This window comes from Microcebus murinus, chromosome 3 (assembly GCF_040939455.1).
Source record: "Microcebus murinus isolate Inina chromosome 3, M.murinus_Inina_mat1.0, whole genome shotgun sequence".
NCBI lineage: Eukaryota > Metazoa > Chordata > Mammalia > Primates > Cheirogaleidae > Microcebus > Microcebus murinus.
Genome location: NC_134106.1, coordinates 29866544 through 29892799, shown reverse-complemented (window position 1 = coordinate 29892799; position 26256 = coordinate 29866544). Strand labels below are relative to the sequence as shown.

The 26256-nt window shown below is 36.6% G+C and overlaps 1 protein-coding gene across 4 annotated transcripts in view; it reads left to right on the top strand.

The window, feature by feature from the left end:
• Nucleotides 1-26256, top strand: part of HEATR5B (HEAT repeat containing 5B) — a 100754-nt gene that overhangs the window by 64377 nt on the left and 10121 nt on the right. For all 4 annotated transcript variants that reach the window (XM_012788431.2, XM_012788429.2, XM_012788430.2 and 1 more), the window contains 7 exons: nucleotides 3321-3500; nucleotides 12352-12589; nucleotides 13599-13853; nucleotides 15722-15849; nucleotides 19545-19689; nucleotides 20461-20727; nucleotides 21883-22107. In XM_012788431.2, coding sequence (XP_012643885.2) covers nucleotides 3321-3500; nucleotides 12352-12589; nucleotides 13599-13853; nucleotides 15722-15849; nucleotides 19545-19689; nucleotides 20461-20727; nucleotides 21883-22107 — 1438 coding nt within the window. The remainder of the gene's footprint in view (nucleotides 1-3320; nucleotides 3501-12351; nucleotides 12590-13598; nucleotides 13854-15721; nucleotides 15850-19544; nucleotides 19690-20460; nucleotides 20728-21882; nucleotides 22108-26256) is intronic.

Below are 26256 nucleotides of genomic sequence, written 5' to 3'. Positions count from 1 at the left end.
GATCATTTAAGCCCAGGAGTTTGAGGTTCTGTGAGCTAGGCTGATGCCACGGCACTCACTCTAGCCTGGGCAGCAAAGTGAGACTCTGTCTCAAAAAAAAAGAAAAAAGAAAAATCATGTGTAAATAAATATATCACGATGATGTTTGTATTATAGAATAGTATTTAAGCAGAGAAAATCTCCTACAAAGCTCCCGACCATTAGAAAAGCAAAGGCTATTAGAATTTCATCTTTTAAATAAGTAGCAGGAAAATTTCCTATTATTAAATTTGCCTCTTAAACTTCTTATATTCTTTGTGGCCTTAGCTGTTTTTGTTCTTTTTTTTTTTTATGAGAAGTTTCTTCCCTTCTAGTGGCAGGCTTAAATTTAGACCTCCTCTCCTGTTGAAAGGAAACCTAGTTTTGAAACAGGTGGAGGTGGAGTAGTGGGTTGCAAGTTCCTTTCCTTAAGGAAAATTAAGGAGTTGGCTTCATGGCATCCTACCTTGTTTGTTAGGATAAATGTCATGTTAAGAAATTTTAGAGTCAGGGTAATTCTTAGATACTGTAGGAGAGACCCTCAAATGTAACAAAACAGGGGATGGTAATCAGTGGGTTAATCAAAAATCATTTTAAAATGGTCAGATCACGAACATATTGCATACCTTAAATAATTTCATTACATCATAAAATTTATAAATTCACTCACCAATTTTTTGATGTAGGCCAAAGTCTTTTCTATGAATATGATTTTGCTGTTTCAGTGCTGCTTTGTCTTTCTTCATAAACCATATCTATAATGCATTTTCTGTAATTTCCAGTTTCAGGTTCTTTAAAGTGGAGAAAGTACTTAGGTTTTTGCAAAGAAGACTCAGTGCCAAATTCCCAATCTTTATTATTTTTCCCCAACTTTTAGTAATATCTCTACCATATTTCACAGAAATATTTATCAAACCTCTCCAAAATGTTGTTTAGTTTCCTTGGGAATAACAACCTTTTCTTTTTGTGTTCATATTTAATCTCTTTTCACTTTAAATTTGATTATATTTTCAGCATTGTTTTGATTGGCATTTTAATTTTGCCGTCAGTATTTCTTTAATTGATATCAGTTAAAAATGTCCTTATTAATTATATTAAATTTAGTTTTGAATTCCTTGAGAATAAGATTTTAAGAGATTCATATCTGTCAAGTCTTAGGAAAAAAAAGATTTTAAGAGAATAAAAGTTTGCATAAATATTTTCAACTTTTTAACAGATTTAAATATAGGAGCACAAGTCCATTAAACATGATTTGAAATCCAAATACTCTGAAAAACAAATGCTTTTTCATGATTTATTTGTTAGCAAAACTTGAGCTGGCTTGTACTCATTTGGCCCTGACATGCACCTAAGCGAGGCTGTAGTATTGGTTAATCTTTTCTTAGTGTGATTTGTAATACATGTCGTTGTAGATGTATCTGTCTGTTAATTATGGGGTGCTGCCACACATCTTACTACGTGTTCCTTGATGAGATTCATGTGCCTTATTACTTTTACCCAAAAGTTGTAAATTGTGAGACACACCTTGGTCCAAGGATTTCAGATGAGAAAGTGAGGACATGTCGTCATTATTGTTGATAATGTTGCACTATCAGCTACCCCTTCCTTATTGAAATTCTTCCCTTGGCTCCATTATCACTGCACTTGCCTGGTTTTCCTTTTGTTTTTCTGATGTTTTCTTTTCAATTTCTTTCTTTATTCCTATTCCACTTGTTCCTTAATTGTAACTATTTTCTCTGTGGTCTGGGAAAAGCCTTTTCTTAAAACCTTTTTTTGAATGAATTTATATAGTAACAGTACTTTAATTATCATCTTTTTGTGGGAATTCTCACATTTTGGTAGTTACCCTTGAACTTGCTTCTGAAATTCAGACCCAAGTTTCTAATTGCCTGCTGAGTATCTTTTCATAAGGCGCTTTGAACTCAGCATGTAAAAATGTTCAAAAATCAAAATCATGCTCATCTCTATTAAATTTTCCTATTTTCCTATATTAACTCTCTTAAGTAGTGATGTCACCTTCCTTCCATTCATCCAAGTTAGAAGCTTAGACAATCAAAATTTGGCAATTTTTTTTTTTTTTTTGAGACAGAGTCTCACTTTGTTGCCCAGGCTAGAGTGAGTGCCGTGGCATCAGCCTAGCTCACAGCAACCTCAAACTCCTGGGCTCAAGAGATCCTTCTGCCTCAGCCTCCCAAGTAGCTGGGACTACAGGCGTGCGCCACCGTGCCTGGCTCATTTTTTTCTATATATATATTAGTTGGCCAATTAATTTCTTTGTATTTATAGTAGAGACGAGGTCTCGCTCTTGCTCAGGTTGGTTTCAAACTCCTGAACTCAGCCTCCCAGAGAGCTAGAATTATAGGCGTGAGCCTCCGCGCCTGGCCAAAATTTGGCAATTTTTGATTCCTCACTTTTTGTGTCTCACTGTCCCTACCCCCTAAAAATATCTAATTGGCTTCCAAATCCTGTGATTTCTACCTTCAAGACTCTCTCAGATGCCTCTCCTTTTCTATTTTATTCCCAGTTTGATCCATACCTTCTCTCTTATGTTGTATTATAAAAGACACTTAAATGAACATATTGCTTCTTCTCTATACCATTCCTTCCTATGCACTTTCCTAAAGTGCCTAATAACTGCTCAGAAGCCATGGAAACTCATGATTGTCTACTGAAGGAAATCTGAATTCAGGTTGTGTGGATTTTAAATTTTACCATACTCTAGTCCCAGTTAACTTTCCTAATCACATCTCTTTCTCATGTAACTTCCCTGTCTGTACACACAAATCTTCCTGTTACCTAAACATTCCCATTTCTCCTGCTAGAATTAACTTCTCCCATGTCTGTTTTTAAGTGTAGTATCACAGTCATAAAATGTTCCCATGTGTTCATTCAATCTGTGTTTTCTTACTTGAGGATAGGGAATAGGTTTTTTTCCTTTACTTTTGTTTTTTAATCTCTTCCATAGCAGCTAGCATAACCCTTTGTCTGTGGTAAACAGAAATTTTGTTGAAGAATTATTTAATGTTGACCTGCTTTGGATCGGAAATTATTTCTTGTAACGTGTTTGATAAATTTGACAGTGGAAAGAAACATGATAAGTAAATATTGTTTTATTTTCCACATAGGAGTACAATAAAATCTATGCTTAGTGTTGATTTGCTATAAAATGTAATAGTAAAGCTTTGCATTGGGTAGTTTTGTTTTGTTTTGTGTTTTTTTCCTCAAGAAAAATAATCCTGTATTTACTCCATTCTCTCATATACAATGTTAATTTTTTTATATACAAAAATTTTTGTGGCTAGGTATGTAGTACATGGATCGGAAGTGGAGTTGTCAGTGATCTCAATGATCTCCGTCGAGTACACAATCTTCTTGTTTCTTCTCTGGACAAAGTTCAGGCCGGAAAAGGATCTTCCAGTCAACTGTACCGAGAGAGTGCCACAACCATGGAAAAACTGGCCGTTCTCAAAGCATGGGCAGAGGTAATAATAGCCTATTGTTTTTCAACTGTTTCTACATCCATGAGAAAATACTCCCCTAGTCCTGTTGGTAAAAATGTTTTTGTTTGGTTTTTGTGTTTTAAAAACTGACCCTTTGGTATGGAAATGCTTTTTGAAAATCTGTTAATTTATTAAAAACCTCTATTTTGAGGAAGGGCTCTCCTACTTAATATGGGGAAATTAGGCAGAGAAAACCCAAAGATATAAACAATAAAAAATATTTTATGCCAAGAATCTTTTATTTGATTAAATTTCAGGGGATGTGCCACCTTGATATCAAGGTTGCAGGGGGTTTGTTGGTTTGTTTGTTTGTTTAGAGGTAGGTTCTCACTGTGTTGCCCAGGTTGTACTTGAACTTCTGGGCTCAAACAATTACCCCATCTCAGCCTCCTGAGTATCTGGGACTATAGGCATGTGCCCTCATGCCTGGTTTGTTTTGTTTTTTGTTTTTTGGTCTTTTTTTTTTTTTTGAGACAGAGTCTCACTCTGTTGCCCTGGCTAGAGTGCCATGGCATCAGCCTAGCTCACAGCAACCTCAGACTCCTGGGCTCAAGCGTTCCTCCTGCCTCAGTCTCCCGAGTAGCTGGGACTACAGGCATGTGCCACCATGCCGGGCTAATTTTTTCTATATATGTTTTTAGTTGACCAATTAATTTTTCTATTTTTAGTAGAGATGGGGTTTCACTATTGCTCAGGTTGGTCTCGAACTCCTGAGCTCAAACGATCCGCCCACCTCGGCCTCCCAGAGTGCTAGGATTACAGGCCTGAGCCACTGCGCCCGACCTGTTTTGTTTTTTAATAGTTGATTTTCTCTCTTTCATTTTCATAGCCACTTTTAAAAAATGTAATTATATTACCTTAAATTCACTTTTCTAGATTCCTTCTGCTAATTGCTGTTAATTTCTTATTATCTGCTCTCTAGTATTTCAAGTAACTAGTTCCTTCCTCTATGAGCCCAGCATATCACTTCCCTATTTTTGTGGTATTATTTATCAGCAAGTAACTGAAACCATAGAAAGGAAAGCTACAGATAAGAAGAGACTGCTGTAATTATTATTCTTTAAAGTTTTCTGCTAATCTAAGACTAACTTTTCTCATCCCCTTACTTCCCACCCTCTGATTCATTCAACAAATTGTTATTGAGCATCAGCTCTGTGTCAGGTTAGCTGTTCAGAATACAGTGGTGAAGTGTACCACATTGCTGAGCAAGACAAACTAGGAAACAAGTAGATGCAACAAAATGTAAGGAGTAATACATTCAGTAACACAGGAGAAATACAGAATGTTTTGAAACATATAGCAGAGACACAATAGGCTGGAGGCTCAGAGTAGGTTTTTTGGAGAAAGTGAGGTTTAAATTGAAACAGGAAGGTTGGGAGTGGACGTTAGTTAGGCATGAGTGTGTGGAGGAGACTGTGGAGCTCAGTGTTATCGGCTCTTCCCCTTCTGTGTCTTCAGCTTCGTCCTGTGTGCCCTTTCTCTTTGCCTGTGTTCCTCCCCGACTCAGCATCCCCTGCTACTTGCTGCTTTCTCCCTCTCCTCTTCACAGTTCAGGTTACTGAAGGAGTTTCATTATCTTCATTTCCTCAACTGTTCACTCACTCACTTTCCAATTCCCTCCTCTGTGGGTTTACTCTCATCACTCCCCTGAGATTGTGCCCACTCATGTCACTTATAATGTAATTATCCAAATCATCGGATACTTTTCAGTTCCTGTCTTACTTGGCCTTTCTACAGCATTTGATGTTGTATCCTAAACTCTTTGCTTTCCTGGAGTTCTGTGATACTACTCTTTTGGTTTTCCTGTTTCCTTTTCGCTGTTCATCTCAGTCTCACTGGCTTCTCTTTGCCTGCCTGCTGTTTAAAGGTTAATATTTTTCTTGTTTTTTTTCTTACTGTTCATACCTTATGGGCAGCCTTGTCCATAAATATAGACTAAAACTTTCACTTATATATTAAAGACTCTAAATCTTTACCACTCAAATCTCTCTAATTTCTAATCCCATGTTTCTAGTTGTTCAGTAGACATCTCCACTTAGATGACCTGTAGATAACTGCACACTCAGTGTATCCAAATAAGATGGTTTTCTAATCCCTCTTTTTTCCCCCCTAATCCTGAAGAATGATTTTCTCTACTGTCTTCAGACTAGAATCTGAGTATTGGTGTTAGCTACCTCTTCTTCATCAAACTCCCCCATCTTACATCTAATAAGTAACTAATTCCTATTTATTTTACTTCATTAGTATCTTTCAAAATAACATGATTTTTGTTCTGATGATAAAACTTCTCATTGTACAAATTCACAATATAGAGAAAAAACATAAAAACTAAAATAAAGTTCATCTGTAATATTATCATCCAAAGATAACTACTATTAATATTTTGACATATATCACTATGCATATGTGTACATATAAATCTCTATATCTATATAATGTGTATATGTATGTAGGTATATGTAGGTGTGTATATCTTTTTTCAAAATAAAAATGGAATCCTATTCAACATAGTAACTTTTTTAAAAAAACATGGCAATAGATCATGTATACTTTTCCATAACTATAAATTAAATGAATGCCTCCTCTCCTTCCCCACAGCCTTACTTTGAGTCCTCATCATATGTCACCTGGTCTATGCAATTGCATTCTAATTGTTTTTTTCTACTATTAGTCTTTTCTTCCTCTAGATTATTATCCTATACAGATTCTCAGAATAATCATTCCAAAATGTAGATTTTGCCTGGGTGTGGTGGCTCATGCCTGTAATCCCAGTACTTTGGGTAGCTGAGGTGGGAGGAATGCTTGAGGCCAGGAGTTTGAGACCAACCTGGGCAACATAGAAAGATCCCATCTCTACAAAAAATTTTTAAAATGTTAACCAGGTGAGGTGGCACTCGCCTGTAATCTTAGCTACTCAGGAGGCTTAGGTGGGACGATCCCTTGAGCTGCAGTGAGCTATGATTATACCACTGCATTCCAGCCTGGGCAACAGAATGAGAGCCTGTCTCTAAAATAAAATGCAGATTTTTAAAAAGGAATATAAATTGATAATTCACAAAAAGGAAGCAAAGCTGCAAATAAATATATGTAGGGAAAGAGATTAAAAACATTCCCCAGCTAAATTAACATTTTTTAAATGACAGTAAAACTTTTCTAAAGGGTGATATATTTCAACACATTTTCAAAAAATGTGCATTTGGCCTGGTGTGGTGGCTCACGCCTGTAATCCTAGCACTCTGGGAGGTCAAGGTATGAGGATCGTTTGAGGTCAGGAGTTCGAGACCAGGCTAAGCATGAGCGAGATCCCGTCTTTACTAAAAATAGAAAGAAATTAGCTGGACAACTAAAAATATATAGAAAAAATTAGCTGGGCATGGTGGCGCATGCCTGTCGTCCCAGCTATTCTGGAAGCTGAGGCAGGAGGATTGCTTGAGCCCGGGAGTGTGAGGTTGCTGTAAGCTAGGATGACACCACAGCACTCTAGCCTGGGGAACAGAGTGAGACTATGTCTTGGAAAAAAAAAAATGTGCACATTTGTTGACCATTTTATCCTAAGGAATATTTAAGGCTATACACATAGATTCTGCTACAAGGGTATTTATTGTGGTGTTATTATTTACAAAACAGTGGAAATAACCTATGTGTATTTTTTGATCCTGGAAGATGATAGTATTATGTTAAGTGAATAGAAAATTGGGTTACTGGATCAAATTATAGTTCTACTTTTAGCGCTGAGGTATCTCCATATTACTTTCCACACAGGTTGTACTAGTTTGCAGTCCCACCAGCAGTGTATGAATATTCCTATCTCTCCACATCCACGCCAACATTTATTGTTTTGGAACTTTTTTTTTTTTGAGACAGAGTCTCGCTTTCTTGCCTAGGCTAGAGTGAGTGCCATGGCGTCAGCCTAGCTCACAGCAACCTCAAACTCCTGGGCTCATGCGATCCTCCTGCCTCAGCCTCCCGAGTAGCTGGGACTACAGGCACGTGCCACCATGCCTGGCTATATATATATATATATATATATATATATATATATATATATATTAGTTGGCCAATTAATTTCTTTCTATTTTTATAGTAGAGACGGGGTCTTGCTCAGGCTGGTTTTGAACTCCTGACCTTGAGCAATCCGCCCGCCTTGGCCTCCCAGATTGCTAGGATTACAAGCGTGAGCCACCATGCCCGGCCTGTTTTGCAACTTTTTGATAAAGGCCATTCTCCCTGGAGTTAAGCGATATCTCATTGTGGTTTTGATTTTTGTTTCCCTGATGATTAGAGATGTTGAGTATTTTTTCATGTTTTTTGGCCATTAGTCTGTCTTCTTTTGAAAAGTTTCTGTTCATGTCCTTTGCCCACTTTTTCATAGGGTTGATTTTTTTCTTGTTGATTTTCCTGAGTTCTGAATAGATTCTGGATATCTGCCCTTTATCAGATGTGTAGCATGCAAAATATTTTCTCCCATTCTGTAGGTTGTTTGCTCTCGTGATAGTTTTCTTGGCTATGCAGAAGCTTTTTAATTTGATCTGGTCCCATTTATTTATTTTTGTTGTTGCTATGATTGCCTTTGGGGTCTGCTTCATAGATTCTTTGCCCAGGCCAATGTCTTTAAGAGTTTTTCCAACATTTTCTTCTAGAATTCTTATAGTTTCATGCCTTAGGTGGGGCAAAGGCAATATATGTAATTTAAACATTTGTATCCCCATAATATGCTGAAATAAGAAAAGAATAAAAAATTTAAAAGTTGGGTTAGAAATTATACACAAACACATTATTTAAAAGATTGTATGTTTATTTTTTTTTTATTCTTTTTTGAGACAAAGTCTTGCTTTGTTGCCCAGGCTAGAGTGAGTGCTGTGGCATCAGCCTAGCTCATAGCAACCTCAAACTCCTGGCTCAAGCAATCCTTCTGCCTCAGCCTCCCGAGTAGCTGGGACTACAGGCATGTGCCACCATGCCCGGCTAATTTTTTCTATATATGTTAGTTGGCCAATGAATTTCTTTCTATTTATAGTAGAGACGGGGTCTTGCTCTTGCTCAGGCTGGTTTTGAACTTCTGACCTGGAGCAATCCACCCGCCTCGGCCTCCCAGAGTGCTAGGATTACAGGCGTGAGCCACCACGCCCGGCCTAAAAGATTGTATGTTTATACAACATGTCTAGAATGTTAACAGTATTGTATCTGTTATATATGATATAGGAGTGAGCCACCTCGCCCATCCTGTGGGTGGTTTTCATTTTCATTTTGCTTCTGATTTTTCTTTTCTTTTTTTGATATAGTATCTAGTAAGAAAAATAAGCCTAAACTTTTGTTTTAAAATAAGTCTAGAAAATATATTCTTATATATTTTAGATAGCAACGTAAAATATAGGATCCTTTTCGAAGGCATTTGACAGTGTGCCTATTCAGAGTCATAAAAATATTTAAAATCATTGACCCAGTAATTCTATTTCTGGTCCTGTGTTCTAGAGAAAAATACCCAAAACATTGAAAAGTTTACAAAATTGTTTACTTATAACATTATTTATAATGTGAAGAAATGAACATTTTATATCTTTGAAAATTGTGTCTCATCTAAGATTCCCAAGGCTAAGTAAAGAATCAGAAGTCAATATAAAATTTCTACTGTAGGGGAATTATTAGATATATTATGGGTCATCCACTACAGCCATTAGAATAATGGTTATAAAGACTAGTATTCACATGGGAAAACCTCATGATATGTTAATTAGTAAAATTAAATACAGAATTCTATGTATAGCAAAATTACAACTTATAAGCATAGATTATGAAAACCTGGAAATTGGGATTATGAGTCATTTTTAAACTCTTATTTTCCAAACTTTTTATAGCATAATTATTAAAGTAAAATTAAAAGTTGAGGAAAAATACATGCATGTGACCTTAAAATCCTGCAGTGGCACCCTCCTTCCCCATTGCCTACAGAGTAAGATCTTTATTTCCACCTTTTATCCTATGTTCAGTGTCTACCAAAAACTTGTAGCTTACTCAAAATGCCATGCAATTTCCTATTTTTATGCTCTTATTCTTGTTATTCCTTCTGCCTCTAATCTCCCTTTCCATCTTTGCTTGTGACCAAGTGAACTTTTGTCCTTAAAAACTATGCCACTTTTCTCTCTTTTTTTTTTTTTGAGACAGAGTCTCACTTTGTTGCCCAGGCTAGAGTGAGTGCCGTGGCGTCAGCCTAGCTCACTCACAGCAACCTCAAACTCCTGGGCTCAAGCAATCCTTCTGCCTCAGCCTCTTGAGTAGCTGGGACTACAGGCATGCACCACCATGCCCGGCTAATTTTTTCTATATATATTAGTTGGCCAATTAATTTCTTTCTATTTATAGTAGAGACAGGGTCTCGCTCTTGCTCAGGTTGGTTTTAAACTCCTGACCTTGAGCAAGGTTAAGATCCCTTTATCCTTAGTACACCCTGAGATTCATTCATTCATCACACAAGCCGTCGAGTATTCATTAGGTGCCAGACACTACCTTGGCACTGGGTGGAGTATAGTAGGGAATATAAATCATTAAAAACAATTTTTAAAAAATTCCTTCCCTCAGCACTTTTTAACTCCTCTATCATTATATTAATCTGTGAGTTCGCAGAAAGCAAACCCATGGATTGTTTGTCTATCCTACATCAGGTCCTAGAACAATAACAAATGCAAAAGGCAAAAGGTACCTAGTAAAGATTTGATGAGTGGATGGTTTAATATACTTATAGTTCTTTTGGTGACATTTTCTTAAAATGTCAGTGTAATAACAAATTTTGGGAGGGGGAAACAAGCTTAAAACAACTAGAAAATATTACTATGATACATTTTTATTTTATTTTATTTTTTTTAATTTTTTTTTTTTTAGGATTTATTTTATTTTATTGTTTTTTGGGTTTTTTTTTTTTTTTTTTTTGAGACAGAGTCTCGCTTTGTTGCCCAGGCTAGAGTGAGTGCTGTGGCGTCAGCCTAGCTCACAGCAACCTCAAACTCCTGGGCTCAGGCAATCCTCCTGCCTCTGCCTCCCAAGTAGCTGGGACTACAGGCATGCGCCACCATGCCCGGTTAATTTTTTCTATATATATTAGTTGGCCAATTAGTTTCTTTCTATTTATAGTAGAGACGGGGTCTCGCTCTTGCTCAGGCTGGTTTCGAACTCCTGACCTCGAGCAATCCGCCGGCCTCGGCCTCCCAGAGTGCTAGGATTACAGGCGTGAGCCACCGCGCCCGGCCTTATGATACATTTTTTATCACATTAGATCCAAATTTCCTATTTTAGATTTTAGTCAACTACTGTATGCCTTCTCTGTGCTATAAGTCAGCTCAGTGTAGGAATAGAGATAAGACACAGTCCCTTCTATCATGAAGTTTGCAGTGCACCGATTCAGATACCATGATTAGACTTTCTCGTTAGGTACTATGGAAATAACACTGTGTAGGGGAAAAGAGTTTTCTCAAGATTTTTATGTAGTGCAGCTTTTGTATTTCTTGCTGTCATTCCTTTATTTTTTGCTTTCTCATTAATATCTTATTCAGCTTTGTATGCGCCAGTTGCCAAAGCCTAAATGTACATACAAAAACAAAGGAAAACAAATATGATTCAGCAAAGAATGTTTAAAATTATGTTTTAGGAAAGTTGCTATTATGTGACTTTTTGGTTCACAAAGTAGAGAGAAATAATATGGATAATATATGTGACTATCAAATTATTTTATATAGACCCAGCTATCTGTTGTAAATATTAGATTGCTAAATATCATTTAAGCACTATGTGACGAAGGGTTTCGAAGGGTATTTATGGAAATCTTTTCTCTGGCTACTTCCCCGCCTCAGGCTTTTTCTTTGAATGCTGTCTGCTTATGTCTAATAAGTCTAGGAAAATGGAGACAGAAACAGAAAGTCATACTCTATGGCAAAAAAAAAAAAAAAATACAAAAGGAGGGCTTTGTAAAATAGAACAAGGGAAACCAGAAAAACTCAGAGTAGCATACTGAAGGAATATGCTGTGAGTGGAATAGTCAGATCAAGTTTTAAAAATGCTTCCAGAGCTGGGCATGATAGCTCATGTCTGAAATCCCAAAAACTGAGGAGGCTAAGGCGGGAGGATCGCTAAAGCTTAGGAGTTTGAACTAAACCTGGGCAACATGGCAAACCCTGTCTCTAAAAAAAAGAAAAATAAGAAAAATTAGCCAGGTGTGGTGTGCTCACCTATTGTCCCAGCTATGCAGGAGGCTGAGGCAGGAAGATTGGCAGGAGGTTGAGGTTGTAGTGAGCTGTGATCAGGCCACTGTGCTCCAGCCTGGGTGACAAAATGCGACCCCATCCCCGGGGGGTGGGGGGCAAATAGAAGAAAGAAAATAAATAAATAATTTTGTAAAAGATGATTAGGGCCAGTAAGGTTTAGTTAGTAGTTATAAATGTGACCTCTAGTCTTAAGTTCTAAGGCACCTTAGAAAATAGTGAAGTGATGGTGATGCCCGTTATTGCGTGCGCGCTCGCTCGCTCTCTCTCTCTCTCTCGCTCTCTCTTCAGCTCTCAAGGCTGCTGGCTATCCACTGGTGTGTGAGGAAGTTGTTGTCTTCCTTGTTTTCAGGTTTTACTTGGTCACTTTAGAGTATTAGTTAAAATTTTTTTATCTCTTAAAAATATTGCCTCCAAAGCAAGTGGAATTATTCTTCTGTGGTTATCAGGAAATGATGAAGTTGTATCCTTTGTAATACCTATACCAAATTACCTTTGATGTCAACTGTATAATTATAACAACATAAAATGTCTAACTTGTAATCTTATGCTTTGTTATTTTTGCCTCCTGAATACTTTATTAGGTATATGTGGTTGCTATGAATATTAAAAAGGAAGCGGAGTCAAAACCAAAAAGAACAATTAAAAATACTGATGATGATGACGACGACTATGGTACCATAGATGAACTACCACCAGATAGTTTAATAACACTGGTACAACCTGAACTGCCGACACTCAGCCGCCTGTGGTTGGCAGCATTAAAAGATTATGCGCTTTTGACTTTACCAGCTGAATTTGCTAGTCAGCTCCCTCCAGATGGTGAGTATTGCATTCAGAATTTTGCTCTTAGGGAGTTCAAAATAGTAGTTAAACAAAATGGACTTGGTAGAGGCTAGAAACAACAGTAACACTATAATAATATCTTAAATTTCTGTGGACTTAAACGTGGCATTGTCTCATTTGGACCATGTTCTCCATATTGAATTTGTGGATTCAAGATATAACATAAAGCTTTTTTGTTAGCTGAAGCAAACATATTAGCCCTGTTTTATAGTAATAGCTCTATGAGCTAGGGTACTCTAAATAACTATGGATAACAAGTCATTATTCATAACAATGATGAATTGTATTACTGTATATTCAGTGTATGTATTTTTATATAAATTCCTTGTCTACAATGAATTGTGTTCGTAAAGTCCTTTGCAAATTGTTTGTACTTTAGTTTTCCTATTGAAATCAATATAGACATTATCTTTAACATTTTTTTTTATATTTAGAAACTATATTATCAGTTCCTACTCAACCCATTCCTCTTTCCATGTATCAATGGTACCAATAATGGAGTTTCCCCCTTTTTTCCTTCCTTAATCCATCATAACAGCAGGGAGAAAGATGAGGAAGTCCTCAGTGTTGGTAGTGGAAATAGGAGGTGAGAAGGAATAACAGAATAGGAGAAAAACAAAAGGAAGAAAAAAGAAACAGAGTTCCATGGTTATAGTAGAAAGAGAGGGTGATAGGGTTTTAAGAGCCACTGGCAACAGTGAAGAGGTAAATCTTGTGACAGTAGGGTGGGAAAAGGTAAGGATACTTAGTGGCATCAGCAGTAGCAGTGGACAGGCTGGAAAACTAGTATCAGTGAGGATGTGACAGGTACCCCAGTTCATCAGCTATAGGAAAGTGGTTATATTTGGTGGCTCTGTAAAGAAGAGAATCGTTTTGGCCCGATTGTTCTTTTGTATGTAATAGGTATTTTTAAGTTAATTGTTCATAAATGAGTGAACACTTGTAATAGAATCTAGTAATGCTGCTTAATTTGATTGCTTTATAGGTGGAGCATTTTATACTCCTGAGACTATTGATACAGCTAGACTTCACTATCGTAATTCCTGGGCCCCAATTCTCCATGCCGTGGCACTTTGGTTAAATAGCACAGGATTTACATGTTCCGAGTCCACAGAAGCAGCAGCAGTATCTGGCTTACAAAAACGTTCTGCATCTGTCAATTTAAACCAGGCATCGGGAGCAACGGGTAGTGCTAAGTCTTTGCCAGAAATTAACAAAGACAGAATGCATCTGATTTTAGGTAGGTGTGTTATATTAATGTATTTCAAGATGTATCGCTTCTGAAAATTCTTATCTTTCATTTTAATGCTATGGAAAAGTTTTGTATGATATAGCATTATTCAGAGAAGGAAAAATAAAAGGATTTTCACCTTGCCTTATAAATTGTTAGCTTAATTGATAATCTAAAAATTAAATTATTAAAAACTGCTCCTTAAAAGTTTTAGCTGTCATGTTCACTCACAGAGCAATGACAGGTTTTCCTTTTACTTGTCACTTAACAGATGATCCCACGAAGAAAAAGTTTAAGTGAATTTAAATGAATTCTAATTTATAATTGTTTTATAGGATACTTTTTTTTAGCATTTAAGAATTGATACATTCTTTTTTTTTTTTTTTTTTTTTTTTTTTTTGAGACAGAGTCTCGCTTTGTTGTCCAGGCTAGAGTGAGTGCCGTGGCGTCAGCCTAGCTCACAGCAACCTCAAACTCCTGGGCTCAAGCGATCCTTCTGTCTAAGCCTCCCAAGTAGCTGGGACTACAGGCATGAGCCACCATGCCCGGCTAATTTTTTCTATATATATTAGTTGGCCAATTAGTTTCTTTCTATTTATAGTAGAGACGGGGTCTCGCTCTTGCTCAGGCTGGTTTCGAACTCCTGACCTCGAGCAATCCGCCCGCCTCGGCCTCCCAGAGAGCTAGGATTACAGGCGTGAGCCACCGCGCCCGGCCAAGAATTGATACATTCTTGAAACTCATTTTCAGGTCTCTAAAAGAAAAATAAGTAAAGATATTTTAAAGAAAATGAAAAAAATTAAAAATAAAAAAAAGAATTAATACATTCTAATGAAGCTTTTAGGGATCTTATATTTTTTGAGGATGAAAAGGAACACAGATGATAAGGTGTAATTATGGAATTCATCAGTGTATCTCATAAATGAAAATGTGAAAAACTTCCATAACAGTGACCTTACCTTTATACAAATTAAGAGCAACTGTTACCTGTGATATATATTGTGTCTCTATAGCTTGCCATTGAAACCCTTTGATTATGAAAAATTATTTGGCAACCATCTAATGAAAAATAATTTTGTAATGTCCTTTATTTATTTATTTATTTATTTTTTGAAACAGAGTCTCGCTTTGTTGCCCAGGCTAGAGTGAATGCCATGGCGTCAGCCTGGCTCACAGCAACCTCAAACTCCTGGGCTCAAGCAATCCTCCTGCCTCAGCCTCCTGAGTAGCTGGGACTACAGGCATGTGCCACCATGCCCGGCTAATTTTTTCTATATATATTAGTTAGCCAATTAATTTCTTTCTATTTATAGTAGAGACGGGGTCTCGCTCTTGCTCAGGCTGGTTTCGAACTCCTGACCTCGAGCAATCCACCCGCCTTGGCCTCCTAGAGTGTCAGGATTACAGGCGGAAGCCACTGGGCCCGGCCCATAATTTATTCTTAATGTATTATTTTTAAAAGTCCTAGAAATAAAAAAACAATATCTTCCTAATTAGCCTAATGGCATGGGAATTCCTTTCTCAACCCATAGCTGATTTGAATACTAACCTAATTACAAAGCTACAACCTTATATTGAGTTTGACTGCTTAACTTGGAAACCATTTTGAACCCTACTTTAAAGCATTAATAAATATATGTTAGCCAAATGTGGTGGCTCGCACCGTTAATCCCAGCTACTTGAGAGGCTGAGGCAGGAGGATCACTTGAGCCCAGCGACATAGCAAGGCCCCATCTCTAAATAACTGAATGAATGAATGAATGTATGTTAAGATAATCTATTAAAAAAAAGGAGAAAAATAAGGGGAAAATATGGTGTTAAAGCAACATAAAGTGTTTTATATTGAAAAACCCATGTTTTTATTTTGTACGTTTCAGGTGTGAGTATACAGTTTCTTTGTTCCCCTAGACCTGAGGAGCCTATTGAACATGTTACAGCATGCCTCCAGGCCTTACACACCTTGCTAGATTCTCCTTATGCTCGAATCCATATTGCAGAAGATCAGGTACAGTGTTTTTCTATAATAAATAATTAATTATATGTTTAAAATAATTTTTTCACATAGAAAATAAATATATATTATATTAATTAACATAACAATTAATATAAAATAAGTATTCAAAATTAGGCTGTACTGAATCTTGGATGACGAGACAGAGCTAGACTAGAGATAGTTACTCTACCTTCTTTGACTTCATCATCAGTAGTCAAATAAAACTAAAAATGTAAGGATACCTTCAGTGTCACTTAGTGATTCTACTAATAAAGGGCTAAGGTAACTTATTAGGCTATTAAATAAATGTTTGATAAAGTTTCATCTCTTAATGAAATTTTTTCTGTACCATCTCACATACTCCTCTAAAGTTTAATGAGTTACTTTTTCTAATTTCTGTATATGATATTTAGGGGACTCTATTCATGTTACAGAACCAAGTTACCATGGATTTTTCATTATTTTCTCTCTCTCTCTTTTTTTTTTTAAGAGACAGGGTTTCTCTCTGTCACCCAGACTAGAGTGCAGTGGCACAATGATCACTCACTGTAATCTCGAACTCCTGGGCTCAGGCAATCATCCTCCTGCCTCAGCTTCCCAACTAGCTAGGACTATAGGCACGTACCACTAACTGTGCCCGGATAGTTTTTAATTTTTTTTGTAGAGATGGGGTCTTGCTATGTTCCCCAGGCTGGTCTTGAACTCCTGGCTCAAGAAATCCTCCTGCCTCAGCCTACCAAAGTGCTGGTATTACAAACATGAGCCACCATGCCTGGCCTATTTAATTTTTAAATTAGGAATTCTTTTATTTTTATAATAAGAGCCATCTCTTTAGACATCACCACTACCACTTAGTTTTACTTGGGGAAATGTTCCATAAAACACAAACAGATAAAGTTGATATCATTTTATTTCATCAAAATTAGTTTTACACATGGTGCTAACCAACAACAAAAAAAATCATATGCTGTGTGGTTATGAGATTCACTGATTTTTGTATCCCAGCCTTGTAGCGTGAAGCTGTGCCTCAGCTAAACCAGAAATCACGTTAGATTTGGTCTGTGAATGAAGGGGGACTGCTATATTTGAACTCAATAAGTTGAGTTTTAGCATAATGTCTCACATAGCTATTTGTTGGATTTAGTAATATTTTGTTTATGTAAACATTGCTTTTCAATGGCAAAAGAGGATGGATTTTTTTTTTTCTGAATTGAATCCTTTAATTTTAACATTGTCAGAGTACTCTGACTCATATTGTATTCATTCATCCAGCTAGTTTCACTCTGTGCCTGTTCTATCTCAGACATGGTTTGAGGCTGTAGATATCCAGGTTTTACATACCTGGATTAGGCAATAAGTACAGTGTGATAAGTGCTATGTTACTGTATGTAGGGGTATAATTAGAACAGAGAGGAGGAACCCAACGTTATAAGAAAGCAAAGAATGAATTCTCAGGGTAGACAATGGTTAAATCAAACCTGAAAGAGGAATTTGTGAGGCAGCACAAGAGGGATGGGTTTTCCTCTCAGAAAGAACAGCAAATGCAAAGGCTGGGAGGCATGAGAGAGCATGGCAAGTTCATGAGCACTGCAGTCATTTACTGTGGCTCCTGTGAGTAAAGACCAAATTGTGAAGATTTCTTTACGATTTGCAAAGGAGTTTGAATACTATCTTGAAAGTGATAGGAAATAGTTAAAAATATTTAAATAGGCTGGGCAAGGTAGTTCACACCTATAATGCCAGCACTTTGGGAGGCTGAGGCAGGAAGATTGCTTGAAGCTAGGAGTTGGAGACCAGCCTGAGCAAAAGCGAGACCCTGTCTCTATAAAAAATAGAAAAATTAGCTAGGCGTAGTGGCACACGCCTATAGTCCCAGCGACTGGGGAGGCTGAGGCAGGAGGATCACTTGAGCCCAGGAGTTTGAGGTTGCAGTAAGCTATGATGATGCCACTGCACTCCAGATAGGGCAACACAGCAAGACCTTGTCTCAAAAAAAAAAAAAAAAAAAAAAAAAAAAGGTTTAGGCCGGGTGTTGTGGCTCACGCCTGTAATCCTAGCACTCTGGGAGGCCGAGGCGGGTGGATTGCTTGAGGTCAGGAGTTCGAAACCAGCCTGAGCAAGAGCGAGACCCCCGTCTGTACTATAAATAGAAAGAAATTAATTGGCCAACTAAAAATATATAGAAAAATTAGCCGGGCATGGTGGCACATGCTTGTAGTCCCAGCTACTCGAGAGGCTGAGGCAGGAGGATTGTCTGAGCCTAGGAGTTTGAGATTGCTGTGAACTAGGCTGATGCCATGGCACTCACTCTAGCATGGGCAACAAAGTGAGACTCTGTCTCAAAAAAAACAAAACAAAACAAAAAAAACAAAGTTTAAATAGAGGAATGATATGGTTAACCTTATATTTCAGAAGGATAACTCTATCAATCTTATAGAGGTTGTTTTGTAAGACATGAGAAGGGAGGCAGGGAGGCCAGTTATGAGGCTATTTTCATAATTCCAGAGAAATAATTAGTGCAGTAGGAAGGAAACTGAATAAAGGAGAAAGAAAAGAGGACCAAGGTTGGAACCTTGGGGATAAATAGCATTTAAGGATTGAGAAGAGCAAAATAAATCAGCAGTGGAGACTGCTAGATATGTAGAAGAACCAAAAGAGATCAGAGTTACCAATGAGAAGGGAGGAAAGAGTTTCAAGAAGGGTAGGCAGCAGTGTCAAAAGAAACAGAATCCAATAAATAAGGACAGAAAAAGAGTCTGCAGGAGGTTATGGGTGACCACTACCACCCCCCCCAACTCCCCCCCCACACACACACACAGGATTTTTCTAGGTAGAAGCCAGATTGTAGAAGATCAAAGAGTGAATGAGAGGCTAACGGAAATGGAAGTATCTAGGCTAGGAAAGGAAGGAGCAGGACAGATAGAGGACACAGGGGTAGATAAAAGTGTCTCAGAGGCTTTTGGGAGAAATAGGGGAGATATTAGATAGGAAAGAAAGACTTTTGAGCATTTTCCTTATACTGAGGAGAGTAGCCTAGCTAGAGAGAGAGGCTGAAGACATATGAGATATGGTTGAGGTCCTTGAAGAATCCCTGGGAAGTCAAATAGGATGGGATAGGGAGCCCATGAAGAAAGATTAACCAGCCTCAGACAAGAGGCTGGAAGCTTGATCTTAAGGGAAGAGGTAAAGATGGCTTTGGTTGTAGTTGAGTGTTTTCCCCTCTTTGAAATTTGACCTAGGCTCATTGACTGGATTTGATGTAGAATATGGTAAGAAGCTTAAAGTAGGTGGTGAAAGTTTATAATAGTTGCTGAGGTGAATAGGAAAGATACTCACTAGAAATCTACAATGTCTAGTACAAAACTCTTGGTGTTCAGCTTAGGTTGCCTATTATGAATTGTAGTGGCACTGGACCCTGGCAATACGGTTTAGCCTGAGTATTTCTTTCCAATATGAGAATGATCATTATCCAATATAATACTTGATTAAATATGTAAATAATAAAGTCCTTTGTTGCTTGAAAATACATTGGGGTAAAATGTGACCATTTTTCAAGATTGTTATAATTTTCTTATTTGTTACATAGTCCTACATATTAATTTTAACTGCCAGATTTCTATATTTTTGCATGTGTATTTTCTCATTTTAATACAAATTTATCATTTGAAATTAAAATAATTAAATTTATTTGTATTTATTTATAATAGTTGATTGGTGTTGAGTTGCTGAGTGTTTTGCACCGCCTCCTGTTGACCTGGAATCCACCATCTGTCCAGCTGTTGGTTACTGGAGTTGTACAACAGATAGTAAGGGCTGCTCAGGATTATTTGCAAGAAAAAAGAAACACTCTAAGTAAGCACTAGAAATTATACTAACTCAAAGTAAATTTTATGTGTATCTAATTTTTAAAATATTTATTAAGTTTTTAATAAAAACATTAATCATACTTTTAGAAGATTGAAATTGACTTTATTTTCATTAGTAAAGGCCAGATGAGGCTGGGTGTGGTGGCTCACACCTGTAATCCTAGCACCCTGGGAGGCCAAGGTGGGAGGATCATTTGAGGTCAGGTGTTCGAGACCAGCCTGAGCGAGAGTGAGACCTCGTCTCTACTTAAAATAGAAAAAATTAGACAGGTGTGCTGGTGTGCGCCTGTAGTCCCAGCTCCTCAGGAGGCTAAGGCAGGAGGATCACTTCAGCCCAGGAGTTCGAGATTGCAGTGAGCTAGGTTGATGCCATGGCACTGTAACCTGGGCAAAAGAGTGAGACTCTGTCTCAAAAAGAAAAAAAAAAAGAAAGACCAAATGAAATTGTTGCTATTTGACTGTTTTTCACCTTCAAAAGTATCAGTTTCATCTGGTTCATCCTAGCATTTGTTTTATTTCTATTATGAAATAGATACCTAATAAAAAAAAACCTAATAAGGATTTTCTATATACTTTTAAGGAAAGGTCAGTGCACAGAATTTTAGGAAGGCAGAGAATTATACTGAGAAAGACATGTGTGACATCAGCTAGACTTGTAAATCCTTTTGAAATAATCTTACATATACTTGTTATATTGTTTTATATACTATTTGTTACTTTTTTGCTGGAGATTTCACCAAATTATCTTTTACCTAAGATGAAGATGACATGGAAAAAGAGTCCTGTACTGTATTAGGAGAAGGAGGTGACAGCGGTGGTCTGATTCCTGGAAAATCGCTTGTGTTTGCGACTATGGAGCTGTTGATGTTCATTTTAGTACGGCACATGCCACATCTCAGTACCAAGATGTCGGACTCTCCAAGTCACATAGCCACTAAAACTCGACTGTCAGAAGAAAGTGCTCGTTTGGTGGCGGCCACGGTTACCATACTCTCTGATTTACCATCCCTGTGTTCACCTGCTGGTATAGTATTGATCCGTATTTGGAAATATGTATTACAGTAGAGAAAGATGAGCTTGCCTTTGATTGTAAGCACTGTTATAACTTATTTCCCTCTTACATCTCAATGTAAAATGAGAAATTGGTCTTTTTTAAGGTTTTATTTACCTTTAGGAGCCTATAAAGATTCAAAAAATTATAAACTTAAGGTGCTCTTTTTAGATATGTTTCAAACAAGAGGTCAAACTACAGATTGGAGAAAAACATTGAATGTCAGCAGATAGACATAAGTTGGAATTACTAAACACTTTATTTTCTGATCTGGTTGCCACTCTTGAGTGACACTGAAAAACATAAATGTCAGAGAAGAGTGACAGCCAACTGTATAGAACACTTCAAGAAATTATGGCTAAAAAAGATAATAGCTGTCTGCAGATACTGAAGAACTATTGGACGTTAATGTAGCCTTTACCTCTGTTTTATCTGGAAAGTGAAAATAGTATCAGTAAATATATAGGAAAATTTTCATCTCAACACAAGGAAGACCTTTCCAGCTCTTAGAGTTATCTTATGTATGTGAATTATTGGAGCCTTGCAGATGCTGCAATGGCTGCATGTGAGAGTGATGAAGGGACTCCTTCCTTAAGTGGAAGGTTGAATTTGATGGCCTTAAAGTTCTTTCGGCTCAAAATCCTAGGGTTCTTTCATTTCTTCTGTCTTTACCCCAATAGTTTTTATTTTCCTGGCTTGATTAGGTTGACTTTGGTACACTGAGGGTTGATTACATATCCTAGAATTGCTGTAAGATTCATGGAATTACTTAGATGCTTCTCCAAGTATTTGGTAGAGTTTTCCTTCTGTTTTTCTATCTTTCTTTCTCATTGTCATCATGAAGGGCATGAAATACTAAGTAGGTGAAATATTGGAAGTAATAAAAGCAGGGCTAGTTGGAAAAAAAAGAAAATACCAGTTCTGTCTTCTTTGAAATAACCTGGCACTTTCTTATTTTCATTTTCAAACATTGAATTATAGTAATAGCAATACAGTACATTTTGTATAAAAACAAGGAAAAGAAAGAATATTAAACTACAATCAATCACACAAAATATAAGCAGTGGAAACAACTATAATATGGGAACTGAAATAATTATGAAGTAATCTGATTTGTTTTTATTTCAGGATGTATGACAATCCTGCCCACAATTCTCTTCTTAATTGCAAGAATATTGAAAGACACAGCAATAAAGTCTGCAGATAATCAGGTTCCTCCACCAGTCAGTGCAGCTCTTCAAGGGATTAAAAGTATCGTGACACTTTCAATGGCAAAAACTGAGGAAACTCAAAAACAATGGACAGCTCTAATTCGTAGCACTCTTGCATGCATCCTGGAATATTCTCAACCAGGTAACCTATCAGAGTTTAAGAATTTTTAATCTGTTAGGAAATTTGTTTCCTAGTTAATTCATTAGGTGAATAAGCTTGTCAGAAAACCGCTGCATAATACTGAATCAACTCAGAGAGGTGTTCTGATTGTGAAGGGGTATTAACCTTCAGGTGTGAAGTTCAATATCCCTTTCTGGATTGTTGACTCTGAATGCCCTTGTCTTAGTACTTACATATGTATTAGGAGGTTTAAAAAAAAAAAAAAAAAGACTATATGCCCAGCAGCATTGACATATGTTCATATATTTATGTTTGCTTCAAGTTGTTTTTTACAATTAAAGTAATAAGGTAGGAGAGAAAATTGAAATACCTGTCACTACCCCAACATACTTCCAAATGGAACCACAATGTTGATATTAATATATTTTACTCTCAAAATAGCTATATAAATTGGGATGTTTTCGATATTAACATATATCATTTATGTTAATAAATATATGTTAATATGTATATACATTATAGAGAGTAAGATAACTATGAGCAATGTATAGTATTTGTTTGTATTTTAAAATTTATATAAGTAATATTATCTCAGTCTACCTTTATTCTCTCACTCAACAGTAAATTATTTTAGATCCATTAATGTGAATCGTAAAACTCTCATTCATTCTTTTAACTCCTGTACAGTTTTCTGTCATATGTATTTACCAATTATTATTCATTTCTCCATCACTGGATATTTTTAATATTTCTCATTCATAAAATTAATAAAATAAAATTATTATCAGATATTGCCAAATTGCCCTCCACCATAGCTATGTGAATTTACACTGCCCTTAGCAGTGTGTGATAATTTCTTTTTCCCCACATCCTCACCAATATTGTCAGACTTTTAGATTTTGCTATATGATAGGTAAAATATACTATCTTAGTGTTTTAATCTGCATGTTTCATTTTCCTAGTGAGCATAAAGCATCTTTCATGTTTGTGTTTAATTTGGGGGAGAAATATTTACATTTTTCCCCATTTTTCTTCTGTCTGACTTCTTATTTCAAGTTTTATTTCTATTGTAAAGAAAATGTAAAAGAACTGAAAACAAGAATAGTAAGGAAAGATTTGTCATTTCGTCTGTTAAAAAATTTCCACACCATCTAAAACTGTGGAGTGGGCCCAAGAATCAGTGGATGGGGCAGTCAAAGAGAACAGATTGCTTTGAAACAGACAATTACCAACATGAGACTGTGACACATAATAAAGACACATTATTATTCTTTAAATGGTTTGTGCCAGTTAGCTATTTGAGAAATAAATTGCAGTTAGGCTCTCTCCTCTTATATCGTGAATCACAAAAAATACCAGATAAATTAAAATGATAATGTAAAATTAAAAAAATTGGAAAACAAAATATAGGTGAATCTTTTACGTCAGAATGGCAAAAGGCTAGCTAACTGTAAGTCAGTGAACAATATTGCAGAGAAAAATATTGACCTGTTGGTTGACTTATACTCATCCACATTAACTTCTACTCATCCAAATATTTTACATTAAATGGTAGCTGAAAAAAGAGCTGAAAACTGACAAAAATATTTATGTCAGTGTTGCTACCATGAACATACAAAGAGGTCTTAGAAGAAATTCACTTAACACCCAAAAGATGAAAGAAGAAAGATCACAGGTTAGTAAGAAAAAGGATATAAAAATGGCAACCAAGCATATAAAAGAAAATCAGCCACATTAGTAAGTAAAGAAATATAAACAAAAACAGTAATATAAATTTTTACTTACAAAACTGATTTTTTTTTTTACTGTGCATGGCTGGAATTGGTACCAGAACATTTTCATAGTTTGTTGAAGGTAGTTTATTTATTTTATTTTATTTTATTTTTTTGAGACAGAGTCTCACTCTGTTGCCTGGACTAGAGTGCCATGGCGTCAGCCTAACTCACAGCAACCTCAAACTCGTAGGCTCAAGCAATCCTCCTGCCTCAGCCTCCTGAGAAGCAGGGACTATAGGCATGTGCCACCATGCCCAGCAAATTAATTTTTTTAATATATATTTTTAGTTGGCTAATTAATTTCTTTCTATTTTTAGTAGAAATGGGGTCTCACTCTTGCTCAGGCTGCTCTCCAACTCCTGACCTTGAGCCATCCACCTGCCTTGGCCTCCCAGAGTGCTAGGATTATAGGCGTGAGCCATCATGCCTGGCCCTTAAAATGGTTTAAATTTTCAGGGAATTAATTCTGTAGGATGTACAAAGAACCTTTAAGATTGCATACTCTTTGAACTTACTGATCAAAAAATTATGTTCAGGGTTATTTATTACCTATTATATCTATTGTATAATAATGAAAATATAGGAAAAATATAACTAGCAGGAGAAAAATTATAAAATACATGATAGTTTTTTTGTTTGTTTGTTTTTGAGACAGAGTCTCTCTTTGTTACTGGGCTAGAGTGCTGTGGTGTCACAGCAACTTCAAACTCCTGGGTTCAAGCAATTCTCCTGCCTCAGCCTCCCAAGTAGCTGGGATTATAGGCACGTGCCACCATGCCGGCTAATTTTTCTATTTTTAGTAGAGATAGGGTCTTGCTCTTGCTCAGGCTGATCTCCAACTCCTGAGCTCAAGTGATCCTCCCGCCTCGGACTCCGAGAGTGTTAGGATCACAGGTGTGAGCCACTGCGCCTGACCTACATGATAGCATATTCATTTGGATCATATATCCATTATATCTATTAAATATCATGTTTATAAGCAACTATACAAAGATTAACCCAGACCAGAAAAACTTAAACCAAAACCTAGAAATTAGGCTGGGTGCGGTGGGATTATAGGTGTGAGCTGCTGCACCCAGCCTGGATGTCCAATCTTCTTAAAGTCACAATTGAAAAATAAAATAATTTTCGGACAAAAAATTGCTTGTAATATCACAAACTCTGAATTAGAGATAGTTCTTATTCCACCTAGAATAACATTCCTACTGTGGAGTTCTCCGGTTTTTAACATTTATGTCAGGTTTTTATAACTTGGTTAAATCCTTCAAATTTTAAATTTCTTTTTTCTCAACTTTTTTTCTTTATGGGTGTTGTTGCTCATGGCTATAATCCTAGCACTTTGGGAGGCCGAGGTAGGAGGACTGCTCAAGGCCAGGAGTTCAAGACTAACCTGAGCAACATAGTGAGACCCCACCTCTACAAAAAAATAGAAAAATTGGTTGGGTATGGTGGCACATGCCTGTAGTCCCAGCTACTTGGGAGGCTGAGGCAGGAGCATTGCTTGAGCCTGGACTTTGAGGTTGCAGTGAGCTATGATCACACTACTGCACTCTAACCCACACAACAGAACAAGACTGTTAAAAAAAAAAAAAAAGTTGCAAGAATAGTACAGTGAACTCCAGTGTACCGTTCTCCTAGATTTACCGGTTGTTAACATTTTACCACGTAATGGGTTTTTACTCTTTCTATAATCTACATACCATTATTGTTAATATTATTTTACTAATGTTGTTAAACTATTTAAGGATATGTTGAAGTCTTCATGACTCTTTACTCTTGAATACTTCATGACTAGGATATTCCCTTACATAACCACAGAAGAATAATCAAATTTGGGCAATTTAACATTGATACAATGCTATTATTGTTCATATGCAAATTTCACCAGTTGTCCTAATAATTACCTTCATACAGCTCTTTTGTTTTTATTTAGTCATTATATTGCTTTAGTCTCCTTCAATCTGGGGCAGTTCCTCAGTCTTTATCTTTCATGACATTAATGTTTTTGAAGAGTACAGGCTCTCTATTATGTAGCATGTTTCTCAATTTAGAATTGGCTGATTTTTTCCTCAGTAAAACCGATTAGATTCAATTTATGCATTTTTGGCAGGAATACCATATAAGTAATGTGTCTTTTTCAGTACATCATATATGGAGACATATAAGGTTTCTTTGTCCCATTATTGGGAATCTTGACTTTAATAACTTTATTAAGATGACATTTGCCATGTTTCTCCTCTATAAAATTGCCATTTTTTCATTTCATAATTAACAAGTAATCTGTGGGGAGATATTGTAAGACTATCTCAATTGTCTCTTCCCCATCAAACTTTCACTTAGTGGTTTTAGCATCCATTGTGCCTGAATCATTTATAGTTGCAAATGATACTTTTCT